The sequence below is a fragment of the Pan paniscus genome, chromosome 11, assembly GCF_029289425.2.
Source record: "Pan paniscus chromosome 11, NHGRI_mPanPan1-v2.0_pri, whole genome shotgun sequence".
Lineage (NCBI taxonomy): Eukaryota > Metazoa > Chordata > Mammalia > Primates > Hominidae > Pan > Pan paniscus.
In genome coordinates this window covers 7,038,873-7,061,713 of record NC_073260.2, presented here as the reverse complement: position 1 = coordinate 7,061,713, position 22,841 = coordinate 7,038,873, and the positions used below count along the sequence as shown (strand labels likewise).

Sequence of the window (22,841 nt, the reverse complement as noted above, 5' to 3'; positions counted from 1 at the left end):
TGTTTTCAATAAGCTTGTGCTTACTCAAAGCCTCATCTTTCACCGCCACCTAATGCTCTGGGAACCTCATGAACCATCTGAGGCTCTCTTGCCCTGATTCTTTTTTTTTATGGCAATCTCTGCTGCTCAAGTACTCCCTAACCCTCTACTGCCTGTGGCTAACTCCTAACTGCCCTTCTCTAACCCTCACGCAACTGAATCGGGGTCCCTCTAAGGTGTGTGGAACACCCCACATTTTAGCCTCACTGTGGAACTTATCACTCTGTACTGACCTCTCCACTTCCTCACTAGGCCGTGTGTCTCCTTGAAGACTTCACTGATGAAACCTCAGTACCTGGCACAGGCCCTGGCACAGGGTAAATGTTCAATGAAATACTTGCTAAATGAACTCACAAGCCACAGATTCAAGTAGAAGCTATTACCAGGACTGGCCTGCTCTTTCCTTTGTCATTCAAAGTTGCCTACACTTAACACTGAAAACAAAAACAAATTTAAAATCCACAAAAGTATCATACCTAAAGGATTCTTCTTGTCTTTACATTTTTCTTTGAATTCAAGGATAATTTTTTTCATGAGTTCATCAACAGCTGCATTGGAAGGTGCACACACGAGGACACGGTTTTGTTTGATTTTGGCATTGGAGTTTTCGTCTGAATGCCCCTTCCTCTGGTTCTACAATTTGCCACATATACATACCAAACAAACACACAAAAAATATGGGTGAGCTCTATTACATAGCTTTAAAGTTTGTCTTTACTTCCATGTATTTTTGAAAGTTCTCGTAATAAAGTTAAAAATAAATAAAAGCATCTACATCTAACACTGATATTTAAAATTACTCCAGCAAAAAAAATTTGTCATAACTGCTCTGAGCCTTACTTTATCATCCACTTACTTTAATGAATACTCAATCCAAGCCAGGCACGGTGGCTCACGCCTGTAATCCCAGCACTTCGGGAGGCCGAGGCGGGCGGATCACCTGAGGTCAGGAGCTCGAGACCAGCCTGGCCAAGATGGAGAAACCCCGTCTCTACTAAAAATACAAAAATTAGCTGTGGGTGGTGGTGTACGCCTGTAATCCCAGCTACTAGGGAGGTACTCGGGAGGCTGAGGCAGGAGAATCACTTGACCTGGGAGGCAGAGGTTGCTGTGAGCCAAGATCGTGCCACTGCACCCTAACCTGGATGACAGCGAGACACTGTCTCAAAAAAAAAAACAAAAAAACCACAATCCAACCAAAATGCAGCCCAGCATTCACAGCATTCTACGTGACCTACCGTGAAGCCTGAAGACCATCATTCTAGTCCTTACAATTTGTTTCACATAAGATAGTGTTTTCCTCCTCTTTTTATTTCCCATAACCTTCCCTCCCTCTGCCACCCTTTTCTCTGACACAGTTACACACAATATAAAAAATATACACAAATCAAAGAGGAAATGGCATGTTAATACTTACTTACATGTCAGTTAACTCAAGTAAAGTAAAATGATACAGCTAGTTAACAGCATCAGTGCCCTCACCCATACCTACCTCTGTCAGTAGACGATAGAGGAGGCCAACAATAGTTTTTGATTTTCCTGTTCCAGGTGGTCCATGAATCAAGCAGATTTTGGCAACTGATGGTGAGTGTTTCACCATAGCATATGCAGTTTCTATTGCTTTCTTTTGGTCTTCATTGAAATCTCTTAAGTACGCAATCTATATAAAAAACACATTTTTGGGAATGAGTTGCTGTTTCTGTAGTGGAATTTGAAAGGAAGAGCATGAAAAAGACCTGTCCAAATTTCTTTCAATGCATGAGACAAAAGCTTTGTTTATGGTCAGACAAGACAAGGACACCAAAGTGACCTTTAATCTAAAAAGCACGTTCACTACTGGAAAGAAAGCTAATTACTTACTAATTACTAATTAGTGTCTGTAAGGCTTCAAGTACTTACAAATACAACTGTACTTTTATTTTTTATTCTTACAAAGATAATCACAATAAATTGCATTTACTAATCCACAACTTTTCTTCTATTTACTACTCTGTTTTTTTCCTTCTTTAGTCAATTTTCTCCTTAGTGAAAACATCCCAAGACTATTTATTTCCTAACACATGTGATACAGTGGAAAAAGCATGGCTGTCAGGGGAAGATCTGAGTCTAAGCTTCACTTGCACTTACAAGCTAGGCCACTACGCTCCTAACCCAAGCCTTGGCCTCTGTTACTCATTAAATCTAGGATTCCTTAAAAGGTGAGAACAGACTGAGATAATGCACATGAAAGCCATAGCATACAGCTCTAGAGTTTCAAAATAGTTAGTTTCCTTTTGCATTTCTCTGTTAACTTCCTAGAGTTTATACACAGCTTCACATGTTCAGTTGACAACTTCATCTTTGCATTTCCAACAATACCGGCCAATTCTCCATCAATCATTCAAATGTAAATTTAACACCACTAAACCTGAGACTTCTCACCTAATGCACATTAAGTAGGCTGCTGACCTAACATTTTAATGTTGCTCTTCCAGCAACCTTCGACTCTTATTGTACTGTACCTTTTCCTGAAGTGAGCTGACTTAACCTAAATTACATACTTTGCAATACTAAAGAAAACTAACACTAAACTGTTCACCGTGAACACATTTTTGTTGTAAACATATAGGAATACATAGCAGCTAAAAAATATGATGCTTTAACATCCTAACATGAAATTATCTAGTATCATACAATCATCACTCACAATTCTCTCAGATGTTGTAGTCAGTAAATCTTTTGTACAGAAGTCCACAGGGTTTGGATTCAGAACAGCTCTAGCCAGTTGGTTCCGACTACCCAACAGAGACATGGCTTTCAACTTCCTTTGTGTAGTTACCAGAGAACTGATTACAATACAATTCACAAGTTCGTTTAAATTGGCCGGAAAGTTCTCTTGAGTCTGGATGGAAAGGTAACACTCAGCTTTCCCATTACGCACTATCATCAAGAAAGAGAAAAAGCAACTTCAGTTATCACTGAATAATGCTGCCTAGTTTTAAAGGTCATGCAGAATTAGGTATTTTTAACATATTTTTGGATATTATTTACATAATTTACCCAGTAAATATTTATGGACTGCTTCCTGAACCCAGTAATGTTCTGTCCTCTGGAGGCTTGTTTTCTAGAAGAGGGAGGCAGATAACCAAATAAATATGTCAGGTGGTAGTTAAAGTGCTCTGAAGAAAGCAGACAAAGGGAGGAAGTGATGGGGATGGAGGCGGATGAGCTGGTCCGAGAAGGTCTTCCTGATGAAATATTTGAGCAGAGACTTGAAGTAAGGGAGTAAACAGTACTCAGCAGGGGGTAAACAGTACTACATGCAGAAAATAAGCAACTGCAAAGATCATAAGACAGAGATGTGCCAGGAATATTTTAGAAACAGGGAGAAGGCTAACATGGCTAGAAGGAAAAATAGGGAGAAGAACGCTCAGCGACTCAGAGTAAAACGGGGCTACATTTTATAGGGCTGTGCAGATCACAGTAATGACTCTGAACGCTATTCAGGATCAGGGTAGAAAACCATCGGGCACTCTGTGTAGGGAAATAACATGCTCTATCTCACAAACTAAAAGAACCGCTCTTACCTCAGAACAAAGAATAACTACAATGAGAAAAGTACAGAAACAAAAAGACCACTTACAAGGTTACTGTAGTAATTTAGGTAAAAGTTAATGACAGCTTGGACCAGGATGCACTAGTAGAGGTGGGAACTGGATTTGGGATATATTGCAAAGGAAAAGTCAATCAGATCTGCTGACAAATTAGAAGTGAGGTGTGAGAGAAAGTAAGGATCATGGGTAACTCCAAGGTTTTTGGCCTGAGTAACTGAAAGAAGTGAGGCCCCAATTAACAAGATGGGAAAGAATGAAGGAAGTGCAGATGTCAGGCAGAAAATCAAGTGTTAACTTTTGGACTAGTGGATTTGAAATGTCTAACACATTTCCAAATGGAGGTATCCAAGAGATGATTTTGATCTATGAGGAGTTCAGGGAATGAGACTGCCTTAGAACTATAAATTTGGCAAAGGTAATCATTTTCAAGAGCCAAAAGCACAGAGTAAGCCATCAATCCTCACTGCAACTCTTCTAAATGTATCCTATATTCTACAGAATTAAGCCCTGATCACACAAATAAACATGGTACACCTGTTATAATGCAGTACAATGTTGACACACTTTATTGCTATATTAAGATATCATGCAAAAAGGAGAAGGAATAATGAAATAATGTTCTTCTCTTCACACAACTAAGACTAAAAAAGTTGCAATTGCCAAAAAGGCAGTTTGGCATAAGAAAAACAATGTGGACTTTGCAGTCAACAAAAGCAGGCTTCAATTCTGGACTTACCAATTAACACTGATGACAGCCTTGAATAGGTTTACTTAACATCCCTGAACCATGATTTCCTAAGGAGCAAGGAATAATTTCTTTTACCTTTTGGGGCTTTGGGGAAGATTATAAATGTGCATAAGAAGGACAAGTCTCTGCTGGGCATGGTGGCTCACGCCTGTAATCCCAGCACTTTGGGAGGTTGATGGGGGTGAGGAGTTCGAGACCAGCCTAGTCAACATGGTGAAACCCCGTCTCCACTAAAAACACAAAAAATTAGCCGGGACTGGTGGCGGATGCCTATAATCCCAGCTACCTGGGAAGCTGAGGCAGGAGAATTGCTTGAACCCAAGAGGCGGAGAGTGCAATGAGCCGATACAGCACCACTGCACTCTAGCCTGGACAACAAGAGTGAAATTCCGACTCAAAAAAAAAAAAAAAAAGGGACAAGTCTCACTGCATACATCTGGTATTCGTTAAATTTAGGCTAATATTTTTGTTATTAAATTACCTAGGGAGAAACATACAACGGATGGAAGTGATGTAAGCAGATTCCTCAAGCTGCCTTACAGTGAGTTTTATGTTTGGTCATCTCATTAGTAATTGGCCACAAAACCAAGGATGAAATGTAATTTAACAAACAACAGATGGTCTGCAAATGGTCCATTTTATAGCAAACACAATGATGGATAAAGAAATGTAACAAAAGGATAGAACATTACAAAAATAAATACAAGGTCTTTTCCAGGTAAGTCTAGAAAAACTAGAAAAGAGACTCTGAATGGCCATGTAATCAACATAGCAAAAACATGTTCGGTAAATGTCTATCAAATACACTTGATATACACAATTGAGAAGTAGATTATTAGATGAGACCGTATCTGACATTTCCTGTCAATGCCTCATTATTTACTTACTGACTGAAGTGCGGCGAAATTTATGAACATAACCAGAATGATATTCATGGAGATCTTGTATGTCATTTCTCTCTGTATCTTTCTTCTCTTCATTTATTCTCTCAGGAGCTAAAAACACCAAATCGTTTTCCTTTGGATAAAGCTGTTTAGCCAGTTCACATTCTTCCAGATAAACTATGAAACAAGAAGAAGTCGGAATTCATATAACTCTAATAGAATTATTTTAAATAAGATTAACTTAAAAGAAATTAAATCCTTGTATTAACTTCAAAAATACACAGCACTAAAGGACTCTGCATATACTTTAAAATGGTAATCTAATCAAATCAAAAACTTCAAATATTAAAAATATCAATTATAGAATATAGTTTTCTTCAAAACTGCTATAAGGCCAAAATAGACAAAACTATAATATTGAAAAGTAGCTAATAAATTTTCTTTCCTTTAGGTTTATTCTGTTTTTTTTTTTTTTTTTTTTTTTTTTTTTTGTGATGGAGTCTCGCTGTGTCGCCCAGGCTGGAGTGCAGTGGCGCGATCTCGGCTCACTGCAAGCTCCGCCTCCCAGGTTCTCGCCATTCTCCTGCCTCAGCCTCCCAAATAGCTGGGACTACAGGCGCCCGCCACCACACCCGGCTAATTTTTTTGTATTTTTAGTAGAGACGGGGTTTCACTGTGTTAGCCAGGATGGTCTCAATCTCCTGACCTCATGATCCGCCCGCCTCAGCCTCCCAAAGTGCTGGGATTACAGGGATGAGCCACTGTGCCCGGCCTATTCTGGTTTTTAACTAAATTTCTCTCATTTGTTTCCAACTTTCAAAACCCCGGAAGAAAATTCGGAAACAGATCCAAGTAATGATCTTGGATAACCGCATAATGATGTTGTGGTCAGTGATGGACCGGATATATACAACAGTGGTCCCATAAGATTATAATATATTTTTACTGTATCTTTTCTATGTTTAGATACACAAATACTTCCCCATGTTACAATTACCTACAGTATTCAATACGGTAACATGCTGTACAGGTTGGCAGACTAGGTGTGTGGTAGGCTACACCGCCTAGGTTCCTCTAAGTACACTCTTACTTCTCATGATGTTGGCATGATGCTGAAATCGCCTGACACATTTCTGAGAATGTATCCCCATCATTAAGTGACATGTGACTGTACATACAAGAATTTTGCAACTTCTACGCATTTCGAACAAGTGGGGAAAGACAGTTGTAAACTACATGGGACTAGGAAAACAGAGAAAGCACTGGAATAAAGTTCAGTACCAACTGCCGAATCTAGCCCTATACTCTGAAAAATACAAACCACTGCTGAGAGAAACTGAAGACAGCCTGAACAAATGAAGAAATGTACTAAGTTCAAGGCCTAAGACTTAATATTGTTAAAATGTCAGCTGTCCCCAAATTAATCTTTAGAGTCAAAGCAATCCTAGTAAAAATACCAGCAGGTGGCCGCCAGGCATGGTGGCTCACGCCTGTAATCCCAGCACTCTGGGAGGCCAAGGCAGGTGGATCATGAGGTCAGGAGATCGAGAACATCCTGGCCAACACGGGGAAACCCCGTCTCTACTAAAAATACAAAAAATTAGCTGGGCATGGTGGCAGGCACCTGTAGTCCCAGCTACTCAGGAGGCCGAGGCAGGAGAATGACGTGAACCCAGGAGGCGGAGCTTGCAGTGAGCCGAGATCGCACCACTGCACTCCAGCCTGGGTGACAGAGCAAGAAGCCATCTCAAAAAAAAAAAAAAAAAAGGCCAGGTGTGGTGGCTCACGCCTGTAATCCCAGCACTTTGGGAGGCCGAAGCGGGCGAATCACCTGAGGTCAGGTGTTTGAGACCAGCCTGGCCACCAACATGGTGAAACCCCATCTCTACTAAAAATACAAAAATTAGCCAGGCGTTGTGGCAGGCGCCTGTAATCCCAGCTACTTGGGAGGCTGAGGCAGGAGAATCGCTTGAACCTGGGAGGTGGAGATTGCTGTAAGCCAAGATCGCGCCATTGCACTCTAGCCTGGGCAACAAGAGTGAGACTTTGTCTCAAAAAAAAAAAAAAAAAGCAAAAAAAAAAAAACCAGCAGGCATTTTTATAAATGTTGACAAGTTGATTCTAAAACTGATGACAATAAAAAGAAACTTTTTACAAAGAACAAAACTGAAAGGCTGAAACTATCCAATTTCAGTATTTTTTATAAAACAACAATAAGAGACTGTGGTATTGGTGGAAGGCAGCTATACAGATAAAGAAAACAGTGTCTAAAAGCAGACCTGCAATCAAGATCAACCGATATTCTGACAAATATGCCAAGTTATTGAATGGCAAGGTTATTCAATGAGAAAGGCTACATTTTTTTAACAAGTAACACTAAAACTGAGCACCTATTTTTACATTGTTTCTGATTTATTTTTTTAGAGACTGGGTCTTGTTCTATCTCCCAGACTGGAGTGCAGTGGTATGATCACAGCTCACTGCAGCCTTGAACACTTGGGCTCAAGAAATCCTCCTGCCTCAGCCTCCCATGTCACTGGGAATATAGGTGTGTGCCACCATGCTCAGCTAATTTTTTTTTTACTTTTCTGTAGAGACAGGGTCTTGCTATGTTGCCCAGACTGCTCTCAAACTCCTGGCCTGAAGTGATCTTCCTGTTTTGGCCTCCTAAAGTGCTGAGATTACAAGTATGAACCACTGCGTCTGACTTCTACCTTTAAAAAAGCAAAAAAAAAAAACCAAAAAAACCCTTAATCCTTACATATGTCATATATAAAAATAAAACTGAAATGGTCATCAACATAAACACAAAAATTAAACCATAAAATTTAGAAAAAAAAAAATAGGAGAAAACTGTGACCGTGGGCTAGGTAAATGCTTCTTAGGATACAAAAAGCATGAACCATGAAAGAAAAAAACTGATAAACGGGATGCCATCAAAATCAAAACTTTTGCTCTTCAAAAGATACTGTTAGGAAAATTAAAAGGCATTCCACAGATTAGGAATAAATATTTTCAATATATAAATATAATAAATAACTTGTCTCCAGAATATATAAAGAACTGAAAAATAAGTAAAAATAAGAGGACAAACAATCCAACTAAAAATGGAAGATACATGAAGGGGATATGAACATTGCCAGTAAGTCTGTGAAAAGATGCTCAACATTGTTAGCCATTCTAGAAAAGTAAATTAAAACCACAATGACATACTACTACACACCCGTTTGAATCACCAAAATTAAAAACACCACATGGGTGCAGTAGCTCACGTCTGTAATCCCAGCACTTTGGGAGGCCAAGGCGGGTGGTTCACCTGAGATCAGAAGTTCGAGACCAGCCTACCCAACATGGTGAAACCCTGTTTCTACTAAAAATACAAAAATTAGCCGGGCATGGTGGGGCGCCTGTAACCCCAGCTACTTGGGAGGCTGAGGCAGGAGAATCGCTTGAACCCGGGAGGCGGAGGTTGCAGCCACTGCACTCCAGCCTGGGGCGACAGAGCAAGACTCCGTCTCAAAAAAAGAGAGCTCAGGAGCCTCAGCCAGCTCCAAATCTACCAGGAGAAGGGTAAGACGAGCTCAAGTGTGAAAACACTAAAGCAGCATCCTGACAAAAATCAGAATACAGCATACAGCACGGGGTATTAATGGTCCATGGGGTTTGAACTGGCAGTACTTGAAACTCAAAGCTTCTGAGGGACAAGAGAAGAAGGGAGAAGTACCCTTTTATAACTGCATACTGTAGGTAGAACCAAAAGGGGAGAAAATTTAGGGTCCTGCAAGACCCTCAAAAGTGGAACAAACTCTGGACTTCACTACACTTGCAGAAAAGGGTGTCACTGAACTTGTAATTGTGTAAACCATCTCATTACCTCAGAAATAGAAATAAAATTAATAAATCCATATGTAAAGATTACAAAAAAGAAAATGGAGATCCAACATACTAACGAAAATTCTCAGCCTGGGAGTTTGAGGCTGCAGTGAGCTGGGATTACGCCACTGAACGTCAGCCTGGGCGACAGAACAAGACCCTGTTTCAAAAAAAAAAAAAAAAGAAAGAAAGAAAAGAAAAAGAAAATTCTCCCCAAAACCACAACCGGGAAGGAAAAGGATACTGAATTAGGCTGGGCGCAGTGGCTCACGCCTGTAATTTAGGTACTTTGTGGGGCCAAGGCAGGAGGATCACCTGAGGTCAGGAGTTCAAGACCAGCCTAGCCAAAATGGCAAATCCCCATCTCGACTAAAAATACAAACATTAGCCAGGCATGGTGGCACGTGCCATAATCCCAGCTGCTTGGGAGGCTGAGGCAGGAGAATCGCTTGAAGCTAGGAGGCGGGATGCAGTGAGCTGAGATCACACCACTGCACTTCAGCCTGGGTAACACAGTGAGACTCCATCTCAAAAAAAAAGAAAAAAAGAATACTGAATTAAACATATTAGCTACTTATTTGGGGATATAAAAAACTATTTTGGGCCGGGCGCGGTGGCTCACGCCTCGCCTGTAATCCCAGCACTTTGGGAGGCCGAGGCGGGCAGATCACGAGGTTAGGAGATCGAGACCATCCTGGCTAACATGGTGAAACCCCGCCATTACTGAAAATACAAAAAATTAGCCGGGCATGGTGGCAGGCGCCTGTAGTCCCAGCAACTCGAGAGGCTGAGGCAGGAGAATGGCGTGAACCCGGGAGGTGGAGCTTGCAGTGAGCTGAGATTGTGCCACTGCACTCCAGCCTGGGTGACAGAGCAAGACTCCGTCTCAAAAAAAAAAAAAAAAAAAAAACTATTTCGAACAAAAACCTCAAAAATGAAAAGAAATAAAAAGAAAAAAAATTTTTTTTTAAAAAGGACAAGAAACTGGATATTTACTCATTACAAATGAAAAAATAGTAACTTCACACTGGAGAAACATGAGACGCCACCTTAACAAAGCGATGGAAGTTAGTATCACCAGCAATGAGATTTATCAACGTCATGTACCTCCCGATCTGACAGACTGAGAAGAGCACAAACTACTTCTATGTTTTTCTTGCCAAAAATGCAAAACCTGAATTTGACTCACAAGGAAATATCAGAAAAACCAAAATGGAGGGACATTCTGCAAAGTAACTGGACAGCACTCTTTAAAAACATTTAGGCCATGAAAGACAAAGAGAGAATGAGGACCTAAGTGTCCTAGACTGAAGGAAACTAAGAAGACATCACAACTGAATGGGATTTGTGATTCTAGATTGGACCCTGGAGCAGAAAACAGACATTCATGGGACAAGTGGTATAATATGAATAAGGTCTAATTAGCTCTTAGTTTATACCAACATAAAACCCTGGTTTTGATCATTGTTCTGTCTTTACGTTAAGATGTTAACATTTGAGGAAACTTGGTGAAGGTTATAGGAACTCTACTAATTTTGCAATTTTTTTGAAAAATCTGCAATTATTTCAAAATAAAAAATTAATTCCTCCAAAGCAAATCCAACCCCATAGGATTCTTCATCTCCTTACTCCATCCCATGCAACTCCCTTCTCCCGTAACGAGGGAACCCTGCCTCCTAACACCAGCTTTCTTATACATTAGCTCTATTTTACAATACACAAAATCATCTAAGAACTACTAATACTAAGCCAGTTCTACTACTGACAACAAATCTCACAAATTTTGGCTGTTTTTGTCACCCAGGATGGAGTGCAATGGCGCAATCTCGGTTCACTGCAACCTCTGCCTCTTGCGTTCAAGCAATTCTCCTGCATCAGCCTCCCTAATAGCTGGGATTACAGATGTGCACCACCACACCCGGCTAATTTTGTATTTTTAGTAGAGACGAGGTTTCACCATGCTGGCCAGGATGGTCTCGAACTCCCGACCTCAGGTGATCCACCAGCCTTGGCCTCCCAAAGTGCTGGGATTGCAGGTGTGAGCCACTGTGCCCAGCCGAGTCTACTATTTCTAAAAGTACTTATATCATTTTTTTCTCTGTGGGTTATACATATGACCAATTTAAAATATAATTAGGTTCACCTACTTCAATTGTATTTCTTTTTAAGGCTTGCTTTTTAAAATTCATCTTTGTTGATTTAATTGTTCAAGTCATATATATGTAAAAAGTATACTCTAGTTCTATCAGTTTTATTTATTTATTTATTTAGAGACAGGGTCTTGTTATGTTGCCTGGGCTAAAGTGCAGTGACCATTCACATATGTGATCATAACACAGTATAGCCTCAAACTCCTGGGCTCAAGTGATCTTGCCTCAGCCTACCACGCAGCAGGGACTACAGAGGCACAGGCCACTGTGCCCAGCTCTTTATCTATTTTATTAGGTATATGCATTCAGAATTGTCATATCTTCTGTTGAACCAAAATACTCCCTTTTTATCTCAAATGCTGCTTTCTGAGCTGGGCATGGTGGCTCACGCCTGTAATCCCAGCACTTTGGGAGGCCGAGGCAGGCGGGTCACCTGAGGTCAGAAGTTCAAGACCAGCCTGGCCAACATGGCAAAACCCAGTCTCTACTAAAAATACAAAAATTAGCTGGGTGTGGTGGTGAGCACCTGTAATCCCAGCTACTGAGGAGGCTGAGGCAGAATTGCTTGAACTCGGGAAACAGAAGTTGCAGTGAGCCAAGATCAGCTACTGCACTCCAGCCTGGGCGACAGAGCAAGACTCTGTCTCAAAAAAAAAAATAATAATAATAACAACAATAATAATGCTTTCTGCCTTAATGTCTATTTAGTTTGATATTAACAGAGCTAAATAAGTTTTTTTTTAATTTGGATATGCATGGTTATCTTTTACTTACAATCTTTATGTATCCTTATATTTAGATGTATTACCCACTAACAGCATATAGCATGCCCAGATTGGTGTTGAAATACCGCTTTCAACTAAAATATAGCAAGGCTCCTTAGAAAACTGTAAGTTCAGTTATGGGATAAAAACAATATATATGATGAACTTGGAACATCTTGTCATAGCACATAGCCTCAGAGCCAACTAGAAGGAGCTGACTGAAATGGACTGAAATACACGCATACCAATCCATGCACTCACAGTTCTTTTTTAAGCTTACCAGTCACCACTGGCACTTACTAGTGAATTTTTTTTTTTTTTTTTTTTGAGATGGAGTCTTGCTCTGTCTCCCAGGCTGGAGTGCAGTGGCACGATCTCGGCTCACTGTAACCTCTGCCTCCAGGGTTCAAGCGATTCTCCTGCCCCGGCCTCCCTAGTAGCTGGGACTACAGGTATGCACCACCATGCCCAGCTGATTTTTGTATTTGTAGTAGAGACGGGGTTTTGCCATGTTGGCCAGGCTGGTCTCGAACTCCTGACCTCAGGTGATCTGCCCCTCGGCCTCCCAAAGTGCTGGGATTACAGACGTGAGCCACCGCACCCGGACTACTAGTGAATTAAACTCGTTATTCTGAAAACTGGTCAAGCCGCAAGTATTTATACTGCCTTTCCTTTATAAACTATACTACTGAGTAACCAAATAGTAGTAGAGAATTTTCTCTCTAGAGAAGTATTCCAGCTAACATAAAATGATTTAAGTAGCACCATTTTGCTCCCTTTAATGAATTAGTGACTAAGTACAAGCAGCTGTGATTATCAGAAAAAGAAACCAGATACCACGTACCTGCTGCTGCTGATGGAACATACCACCAACTATAAAATAGTTTTGCCAAAAACAAGTAACAAAAATTTACCTGAATTGGATCAATCCTCTAGTTCCAGGTATCAATATATAGGAAACACACAGAGGACAGAGACACATTCTAAACACCACCAAGGGGATGCAATATCAGCAAAATCCAGACCATGATTAACTCTATAAAACTAATTCAATTTTTTCAACAAAAAAATTGCAAGGGAAGAAAATGAGAGAATTCTAGTTTAAAAAGACCTATCAACCAATGCCATTGGGTGGACTACTTTGGATCTTAAGCTGAAAAAAAAGTGTTATGAGATAATTGAAAATTTGAACACTGACTGATATGAAGGGATTATTGGTAACTTTTTAGGTATGACTTATTTTTAAGCTCTTATTTTTTAGAGATAGTCACTAACATAGTTACAGATGACAAACTAACCGAAGATGACATGCAAAACCTCTCCACAGAAAACTATAAAACACTGAGAAAAATTTAACCTAAATAACTGAAGATATATACCTTATTCATCAATTAGAAAGTATTAAAAGTTGTCAATTCTTCCCAAATTTCCACTTCTTTTCCTCTAAAATTTATATGGAAATGCAAAGGGCCAAGAATAGCCAAAGCACTAAAAAAGTACAGCAAGGTAGGAGGGGGTGAGGCGCCGTGGCTCACACCAGCACTTTGGGAGGCCAAGACGGGCAGATAACTTGAGGCCAGGAGCTTCAGACCAGCCTGGCCAATATGGTGAAACCCCGTCTCTACTAAAAACACAAAAATTTGCCAGGCATAGTGGTGCACACCTGTAGTCCTAGCTACTCGGGAGGCTGAGGCAGGAGAATTGCTTGAACCCGGGAAGCAGAGGTTGCAGTGAGCCAGGATCACGCCACTGCACTCCAGTCTGGGCGACAGAGCAAGATTCCATCTCAAAAAACAGAACAAACAAAACAAAACAAGGTAGGAGGACTTGCTCTATGAGTTATTAAAACTTCTTATAAAGCTAGATTAAGTAAACAATGTGATATGAGCCCAAGGGTAGGCAAATGATCTCAAGAAGAACAGACTGATGCCCAGACATTAAGTGGACTCCAGACGCATGACAAACATAGCAGTGCAGTGAAGCACAAATGGTCTTTCAATAAATAGTACTGGGATAATCAGACCTCTACTTGGGGAAAAAAAAAAAAAATGGAACCCAACCCACATGCCTCAGTCAGAAACAAAACAAGAAAACTTCTAGAAAAGGGGTTCCCAAATTTCCTCTGTAAAGGGCCAGATAGGCTTGTGGGGCCACACATAATGCCTGTTACATACTCTTTTTTATAGAGCTTTAAAAACGTAAAAACCAGCTGGGCGAGGTGGTTCACACCTCTAATCCCAGCACTTCAGAAGGCTGATGACGCAGGAGGATCACTTGAGACCAGGAGTTTGAGATCAGCCTGGGCAACAGGACAAGACCCCATCTCTACATTTAAGAAAGAAAAAAAAAAAAAAAAAAAAGGAACATAAAAAATGTACCCTAGGGCAATACAAAATCAATACATGGGGTAGGTGGATCTGCGAGCTGTAGTTTGCTAACCTTTGTTCTAGAAGGTAAGAGAGATCCTGATCCATGGGTGATGGGGGTGGGGGCAAAGGAAGGCAAGAGAATGTAATTTGCAACCTGTAGCAGAGAAAGATTTCTTACTCTTCATTTAAGAAACGGGACACAGAGCACTGACAATAAAAGACTGATGTATTTACTATGTTCAAATAAGCAATTCTCAATAAGAATGAAAAAGAAATTTTTAAGACATCACTAAAAAGAGTCAGAATGTAAGTCAAAGTGAGGAAATGACTTCTACCCAGATTATATAAAGAACTCCTACAAATCAACTGAAAAAAAGACAACAGAAAATGACCAAAAGCCTTGAACAGGCACTTTCCAAAAGAGGTTACTGATACAGCTACTAAATACGTGAAAAGATGCTCAATCTCCCTAATGAGGACATTACAAAAGCCCACAAAACACCATCAATACACACAGCCCAACAGCTAAAAATCTCAAAACAATCTATACAAATGTGTTGCTGAAGACACAGAAAAATGCAACTTCTCATATACTACTGCTGGTGGAATATAATTTTGTACAATAGGCTTGGCATTATTTACTGAAGTTGAACTTATACACACCCTAATATTCCACAATCTACTTCTGGATATAAACTGAACAAAAATGCATTCAGAAGAACACTAAGAGATACATGGGTGATCATAGTAGCATTATTCATAACATGCTGTGCAGAAAAGAGTTCACATAGCAGGCATGCTATCCTTCAAAAGACCTGCTTGCGAGGCTGCCCCTTGGCTGGTATCTAGGAACTTAGATTTTAGGACAGTTCTCATCATTCCCTAATAAAAATGGCTCACTGTTACTAAACCATGTGTGAAAATGATAAGTTCCCGCCAAACATCTGCTTTCTTTCTGCTTTGTGGCTATTGCATCTCAATGTACAGCTGACAATTGAACGTGAGTTTGAAGTGCACAGGTCCACTAATTCATAGATTTTCCTCCATCTCTGCCACTCCTGAGAGAGCAAGACAAATCCCTCCTCCTCTTCATCTATCTACTGAGCGTGACGATGATAAAGATGTAGACCTTTATGATGATCCATTTCACTTAATGAATAAATATATCTTCTCTTCCTTATGATTTTAGTTTCTTTTCTTTAGCTTTATTGTAAGAATACAGTACATAATACATATAACATATAATTGTTGTTGTTGTTTTTTGTTTTTTTTTGTTTTTGAGACAGTCTCTGTGCCAGGCTGGAGTGCAGTGGCGCTATTTCGGCTCACTGCAAACTCCACCTCCCTGGTTCAAGTGATTCTCCTGCCTCAGCCTCCCAAGTAGCAGGGACTACAGGCACCCGCCACCATGCCTGGCTAATGTTTGCATTTTTAGTAGAAACGGGGTTTCACCATGTTGGCCAGGATGGTCTCGATCTCTTGACCTGGTGATCCGCCCGCCTCGGCCTCCCAAAGTGCTGGGATTACAGGCGTGAGCCACCACACCCAGCCTCATTTTTTTTTTTAAGCACATCTACAGAGGAGGATGGATGGGGGTTGGGGGTAAAAAGAGGACTTATTCATTTTATTTTAAAGAGTTCTGAATGTTTGGTGTATTTATAACTAGTATATAAAAGTGGTATGTGGTTCAGATCAATCATGAAATGAAAAGACAGATGCCAGGAAGATTTACTCAGAATCTGTAAAGACTATTATGCAACACCCCCACCAAATCCCTCCACTCACCCTCTCTCCCATTCCCAGCCCCCACTGACAATTCAGCCTCTACTATTCTAACTACAGAGTGGGGAAAAAAATCATAAATTTTACATTCATAATTGTTCCAGTAACTATCCTCATTAAGACTTTAAGCATATTCTAAGAAGTCACAAATTTAGCTTAGAAAATTTGTGTCCCCCTAAATTCAAATAATGCTATCTCCTCTTAATTAGAAATCTCCAATTATTATATCATATATTCCAAGTTGCATAAGAAAAAACTTACCTGCAAACTCCCAGTATTTTATATAATCGGCAGGAAATTTTCGTACTTGCAACTGATAGAAATTCTCTCTATTTGGAGAGTTGAGCCATTCCTGTGCCACCTATACAAAGCACAAAAGCAAATTAAGAAAGCAACATTCTGGAAAGTGATGCTAAATAGTAACATTTTCCAAAGTTAAGCAACAGTAAAATCCAGAACCTAGAATCTAGGTGACAGAAACTAAAAATTGATTCGCGGCAGGTTAATACAATTATCTGGAACTGTCCTGTCCAATTCAGTAGCCACTAGCTACATCTGGTTATTTACATTTAATAAAAATGTTAAAAAATAAAAATTCTGTTCTTCAAACTAGTCACACTTGCAGTGCTCAACAGCCACCTGTGGCTGCTCCGCTGTGGGCAGATGTGGAGCATTTCCAGCAGTGCCTAACATACTGCTGGACAGCTCCGGTAGAATGCTACTTCCCAACCAGATCAGCTAGCTCACAAGTCCAAAAGGACCTAGATTTGTTGCAGACCTTAGGGATTTCTCACCAACATGTCATCCTGCCAGTTTATAAAATGCTCTATACCCATCTCCCAGTCTGTCAAAGCTCCAAACTCAGAAGTACCCTCAAGGATCTTCTGAGAAATAAGACTATTCCCAATCCCAAATTTAGGAAGACTACTAGTATAAAAAAGTCATATTAGCTTTCACTTTTTAAAAAACTAACAAATATATTACCTTTTGGGCCCTAAGGAGGGTTTTGTCTAAATGTAACCGTTAGTCATTAAGTATTTAAATCAACAAATAGTCTTTCAGTTCCTCTGAAGAAACTTATCATCAAAGACTATTGGTGTTGAACTGCTTCTGCACTGGTTAACCAACCAAGACTCCACAAGGGTTATGCTATGGACAGGGGAACAAAACAATACTGAATCCGTGTTATCTGCTAGTAAGGTCAGACTCTGGACCATGATAGTCATGATCAGTTTGTATCACCCAGAATACCCTACAGTAAGGCAACTCCATAGACTCATCATCAAAAGTGCATTTTATGTTCACAGCATTATTTACAATCACCAAAATCTGGAAACAACCCAAATGTCCATCAGTTGGTGAATGCATAAACAAATGTAATATATCCATACAACAGAATCTCATTTGGCAATAAAAAGCCATGGCCCATTAATACATGCTACAACAAGGATGGGCCTCAAAAAGATTACATGAAGTGAAAGGAGCCAGATTCAAGAGACCACATATGGACACCTCTATATAGATGGCATTTCCAGAAGAGGCAGATTTATAGACAGACGAGAGATTAGTGTTTGCCTGGGGCTAGTGGTAGGAATGAAGAATGACTACCAATGGGCAGAAGGGATTGTTTTAGGTCAACAGAAATGTTCTAAAACTGGGTTGTGGTGATGGCTATACAACTATAAATTTACTTAAAAAAACCATTCAATTATACACCTTAAAAGGGTGTATTTTATGGTATAGTATACCTTAATAAAGCTGTTAAAATGCATCTTAGTGTGTACAACAAAGATAAAAAAAATGGATCAATAAAATTTTATCACAAGAGATTTACCTGAGAGTACCTAGAAGATCCTAGATAGTTCCCATCTTGGAAAAAGGAGGGCAGATACTTTTAGTTTGAAATTATTTGGGCCTAATATTAACTTCTACAGCAACCCCAGGAGCCAGAGATTAAGTGGATCTCTTATAGTCAAGCTACAATGACCGATTAATGATAGCTGAAATTCTGGAGCTATCAAAGAGAAACTTAGCTAGGTAAAAAGTCCTAATTAATATATACTCAATATACTACATAATTCACAGGTTTGTGTATTTGATGCAGTTACAGGTTTATCTGTTTCATAACTCATGTGGCCTTGGGAAATTAAGAAATCATAAATTGCATGAGCTAGTAGTTTCACACTAAATGAAATAACTTCAAAGTACAAACAAGTGTATGTTTGCGGCCCATCAGAGCATTATCAAAGTTAAAAGTAATCAACCAGGTTCAGAGGATGAAAAATCATGCAGATGGTTAGAAACATACTCCTTTCAAAAGGTGTCAGCTGCTGTAAAAAATAAAAAGAAAACAAGCTCCCTGAACATAAGAACATTTAGAATACACTGAACAGAGATGAATATACAATGTGGCCTTCCAAGTTTTTTGTTTTTTTTGTTTGTTTGTTTGTTTTTTGAGATGGAGTTTCAGTCCTGTTGCTCTGGCTGGAGTGCAATGGCACGATTTCCGCTCACTGCAACCTCCGCCTCGTGGGTTCAAGTGATTCTCCCGCCTCCGCCTCCCATTAGCTGGGAATACAGGCATGCGCCACTATGCCCGGCTTACTTTTTTTTTTATTTTTTTTGGAGACAGAGTTTCCGTCTTGTTGCCCAGGCGGGAGTGCAATGGCGCCATCTCGGCTCACCACAACCTCCACCACCCAGGTTCAAGTGATTCTCCTGCCTCAGACTCCCAAGTAGCTGCGATTACAGGCGCCCACCACCACGCCTGGCTAATTTTGTATTTTTAGTAGAGACAGGGTTTCTCCATGGTCAGGCTGGTCTTGAACTCCTGACCTCAGGTGATCCACCTGCCTCAGCCTCCCAAAGTGCTGGGATTACAGGCATGAGCCACCGTGCCCGGCCCACATTTTGTATTTTTAGTAGAGACAGGGTTTCACCATGTTGGCCAGCTGGTCTCAAACTCCTGACCTGAGGTGATCGACCCACCTCGGCCTCCCAAAGTGCTGGGATTACAGACGTGAGCCACCAAGCCCGGCTAGCTTTCCAAGTATTAAAGGTCAGTGGTAATAATGTAACAATCTCATAAAGCACTATCACTTCAAAGCAGCAAACTTTGTTCCTTTTCTTCCCACTCCAGACAGGAACGACAGATATCCAGTTAGGCCTCATCTTCAAAGGAGGTCTGAGTTCTCTTTTTTCCCAGTAACTAAGAATAGATTATTCTACAAAACTGGAGGTTCCTAATAATTTAGTAATTTAACATTTTTCAGATCAAATAGTTTAATATTATGTTTTGATAAAAATACTTCCACATAGACTAAATACACTGTTTGGTTATAATGAGGTTTCTTTTTTTTTTGTGACCCCAAGAAAATTCTCTTTAAAAAAATTATTACTATTATTATTATTTTATTGCGTTTTTCTTTTTTTTGGAGACAGGGTCTTGCTCTGCCGCCCAGGCTGGAGTACAGTGGCACGATCTCAGCTCACTGCAACCGCCACCTCCTGGGTTCAAGCAATTCTCCTGCCTCAGCCTCCTGAGTAGCTGGGATTACAAGCACGTGCCACCACGCCCGGCTAATTTTTGTATTTTTAGTAGAGACAGGGTTTCACCAAAGTTGGCCAGGCTGGTCTCAAACTCCTGACCTCAAGTGATGATCCGCCTACTGTGGCCTTCCCAAGTGTTGGGATTACAGGCGTAAGCCAGTGTGCCTGGCCAAAAAATTACATTATTAAAACAACAGCTGTTTCACTGGGGAAAAGAAGTTCCTGCAGCACTGGCTCCCAATAACCAAGACTGTCCTTGACTTACGTAAGACAGCCAAACACAAACCCCAAACAGACAAAGCAACTGACATTCATCTCCATGTCCTGTCCCCTTTTCAATACAAAAGTCTAAGGCAAACTCACTGATTTCTGTCCTGGAGCCCTCTTCCTTTGAGGACTTAAACTCCTAGAGTTATCCATTTTCTTGCATCAATTTCTTCCTGCCCATTGCTCATTCCCATCAGCATACACACTGAATTCGCTCTAAGAACACTCTGCCACCAATAAACAAAACACTTCCTTGTCTCCAAATGACCATTCAGCTTAGTGCCCCCTTTTTCCTGCTCCCAATCAATATGTATGTTTTCAAAAACACTCCTTCCACTCACTTCTTTGTACATCTGGTTTCCAACTTAACCAGTGCTGCACAAAAATTGCCCACCCATCAAACTCAATGATGACCTCCTTGCTGTTACTCTCCCTTACCCATCTCAGGTAGAGCTAATCCAAATCTCCGGTTCGTGATGCACGGTCAGGAGTCTATGCAAGGCCCTCATCATTTGATTTCTCCTTCATCCCTGATTCCACTTCCATGACAACCTCCACCCTAGGTATCCACTACAGCTGTGTTAGTATAACCGAAAAATCCAGAAGGGGTGTGTGTGAGAGATTTAGACAAATGGTAATCTACCATAAACTAGGTGTTTTGTTTTTTCAACCAACTTTTAAGTCTTCTGGGACTGACTCACATAGTACTCTTTAGTATGTAAGGGCTTCATTTTACTCATCCATCCTTTTAACCAGCTCCAACTCTATATCCTATAAATGACATCCTAAGACATAGAACCCTCATAGACAGGCATGTATATGTTCTTCTGACGAGGCTACGCAGGAATAAGACTGCTAGATCATAAAGGATCACAAACTTTTGTTCACCTGTTATTTTAACTTCCTTTCCTCCTTTCAGTAACACTTCATATACTTATTACCACACCAAGTTTCCTGCAAATTATTTGTTGTCCATCTTCTACTGATTTCCCTGTTTTTTGCTGTCGATTTACAAAAGTGCTTTGTGGGTTTTAGCTACTAATCTCTTGCCAGTTTAGGAATGTTTTAAAACTCTCTTCTTCACATCTGTTAACTCCAAATATAGAGTCCTTCACTAAAAAGACATTAACTTTGACAGAATAAAATCCATTAATATTCATTAATCCATTAATGTGGCTAATGCTTTTTACATTTTTATGATTACCTTCATCACCTAAACTGACGTTTTGATATTTTCTTCGTTTAGTTTTACTTTCCAAACATATGTGATTTAACCAAAGTTTATGTGCTATAAAGTACGAATCTTAGCCTAATTTGCTTTTTCCCCAATGAAGTAGGCCAGTTTCCTCTAACGATCCATCCTTTCCCCACTGATTTGTGATGTCCTATTTATCTCGTTTTATCTAAGATTGCCACATATGCAAGAAGGAGTTCCTTCTTAGGAGCCAAAGGGTCTCCCACTGTTTCTCCGGGTATCTGCCTGCCCCGTGCCACTCTCATATGTGTCTATTACTATGGCTTTGAAACAGCTTCATAGCAGATAAAGCAACTATCATTCCCCCCATGCCCTAGTTATGCTGTTCTTTTCAAAGTGACTTTATTATAATAGATTTTGCTTTTCCTTACAAATTTTAAAGTAAGTCTATCAATCACCTCAAAACAATCCTGCTGGGATTTTAACTTGAACTACATCAAATTTATAAATGAATTCAGAAAGAAGTCACATCTTTACAATGTGAAGCTATCACATCCATGAACATAGCGCTCTCCATTTTGAACAAAAGACTAAACGTCTTCCTTTATCACCTTTAAAATAGTTTTAAAGTGTTTTCCATAAATGTCTCATGCATTCATCATTAGACTAATTACTAACAGGTGTGCAGTTCCAGTTACCGTGCTATCTTCTTTCATATTTTCTAACTGGCTATTGCTGCTACAGAGGGACACTACGTATTTTTTTGCACATCCATCTTGTGCCCAAATATGGATGCTACTGGGGTTTCTGTGTAGGTCATCTGCAAATGATCAGAATCGTGCCTCTTCCAATTATTCATTGCTCCATTTTTGTCATTTTAATGAACTGTATCACTGAGTATCTGTAGCAGCTGTCATCTACAACTGTTCCATCAATTGTTGCTTCGTACATTTTGAAATTATTATATACATACATGTTCACAATCAATTATATACGCTTGGGTAACTGTTCCTTTCACTGATACCTACTGTCTTTGCCCCTCTGAATTGTTCTCATGTTAAAGTAAATGTTGATTGTAAAAGTGCAACTCCAGCTTTCTTTGGTTCCTGTTTGCCGTATCATTTTCCTTTTTTTTTTTTTTTTTTTTTTAAGGGACAGGGTCTCACTTTGTTGTCCAGGCTGGTCTCAAGCTCCCAGGCTCAAACGATCCTCTGGCCTCTGCCTCCCAAAATGCTGGTATTACAGGCATGAGCCACTGTACCTGGCCATCTTTTTCCATTCTTTCATCTTAAACCTTTCTAGCTTTTTTTTATTTCTGGCAGGTAACACTGTTCCTGGAACTTATGATTTTAAATACATTCTAAAGGTCTCAATATAACTGCTTATGTATACACTTATTCAGTTATATTCCCTTGGCATTAAAAGCCCTCTCAATCTCAACTCTCAACTCCTTCTCTATTTCTAAGAAAATCTTGGTCTTAATTTATCCCTTTTTTCTGAGATCCTTATTACACATATATTAACACTTCTCTATCCACTTCATTGCTTTTTCTTTTCTATTTTCTGCTTCTATCCTTTCGTGATAACTTGTGGGAGATCTGAGTGGACATTCTGGCTTGCCTACACGT

General features: G+C 40.0%; 1 protein-coding gene across 14 annotated transcripts in view; it reads right to left on the bottom strand.

Annotated features, from left to right (window-relative positions):
• SETX (senataxin) overlaps positions 1–22,841 on the bottom strand; it is a 96,155-nt gene that overhangs the window by 33,897 nt on the left and 39,417 nt on the right. For all 14 annotated transcript variants that reach the window (XM_055117547.2, XM_055117549.2, XM_034929357.2 and 11 more), the window contains 5 exons: positions 16,464–16,563; positions 5,268–5,441; positions 2,726–2,958; positions 1,532–1,699; positions 516–672 (listed from right to left, as the gene is read on the bottom strand). In XM_055117547.2, coding sequence (XP_054973522.1) covers positions 516–672; positions 1,532–1,699; positions 2,726–2,958; positions 5,268–5,441; positions 16,464–16,563 — 832 coding nt within the window. The remainder of the gene's footprint in view (positions 1–515; positions 673–1,531; positions 1,700–2,725; positions 2,959–5,267; positions 5,442–16,463; positions 16,564–22,841) is intronic.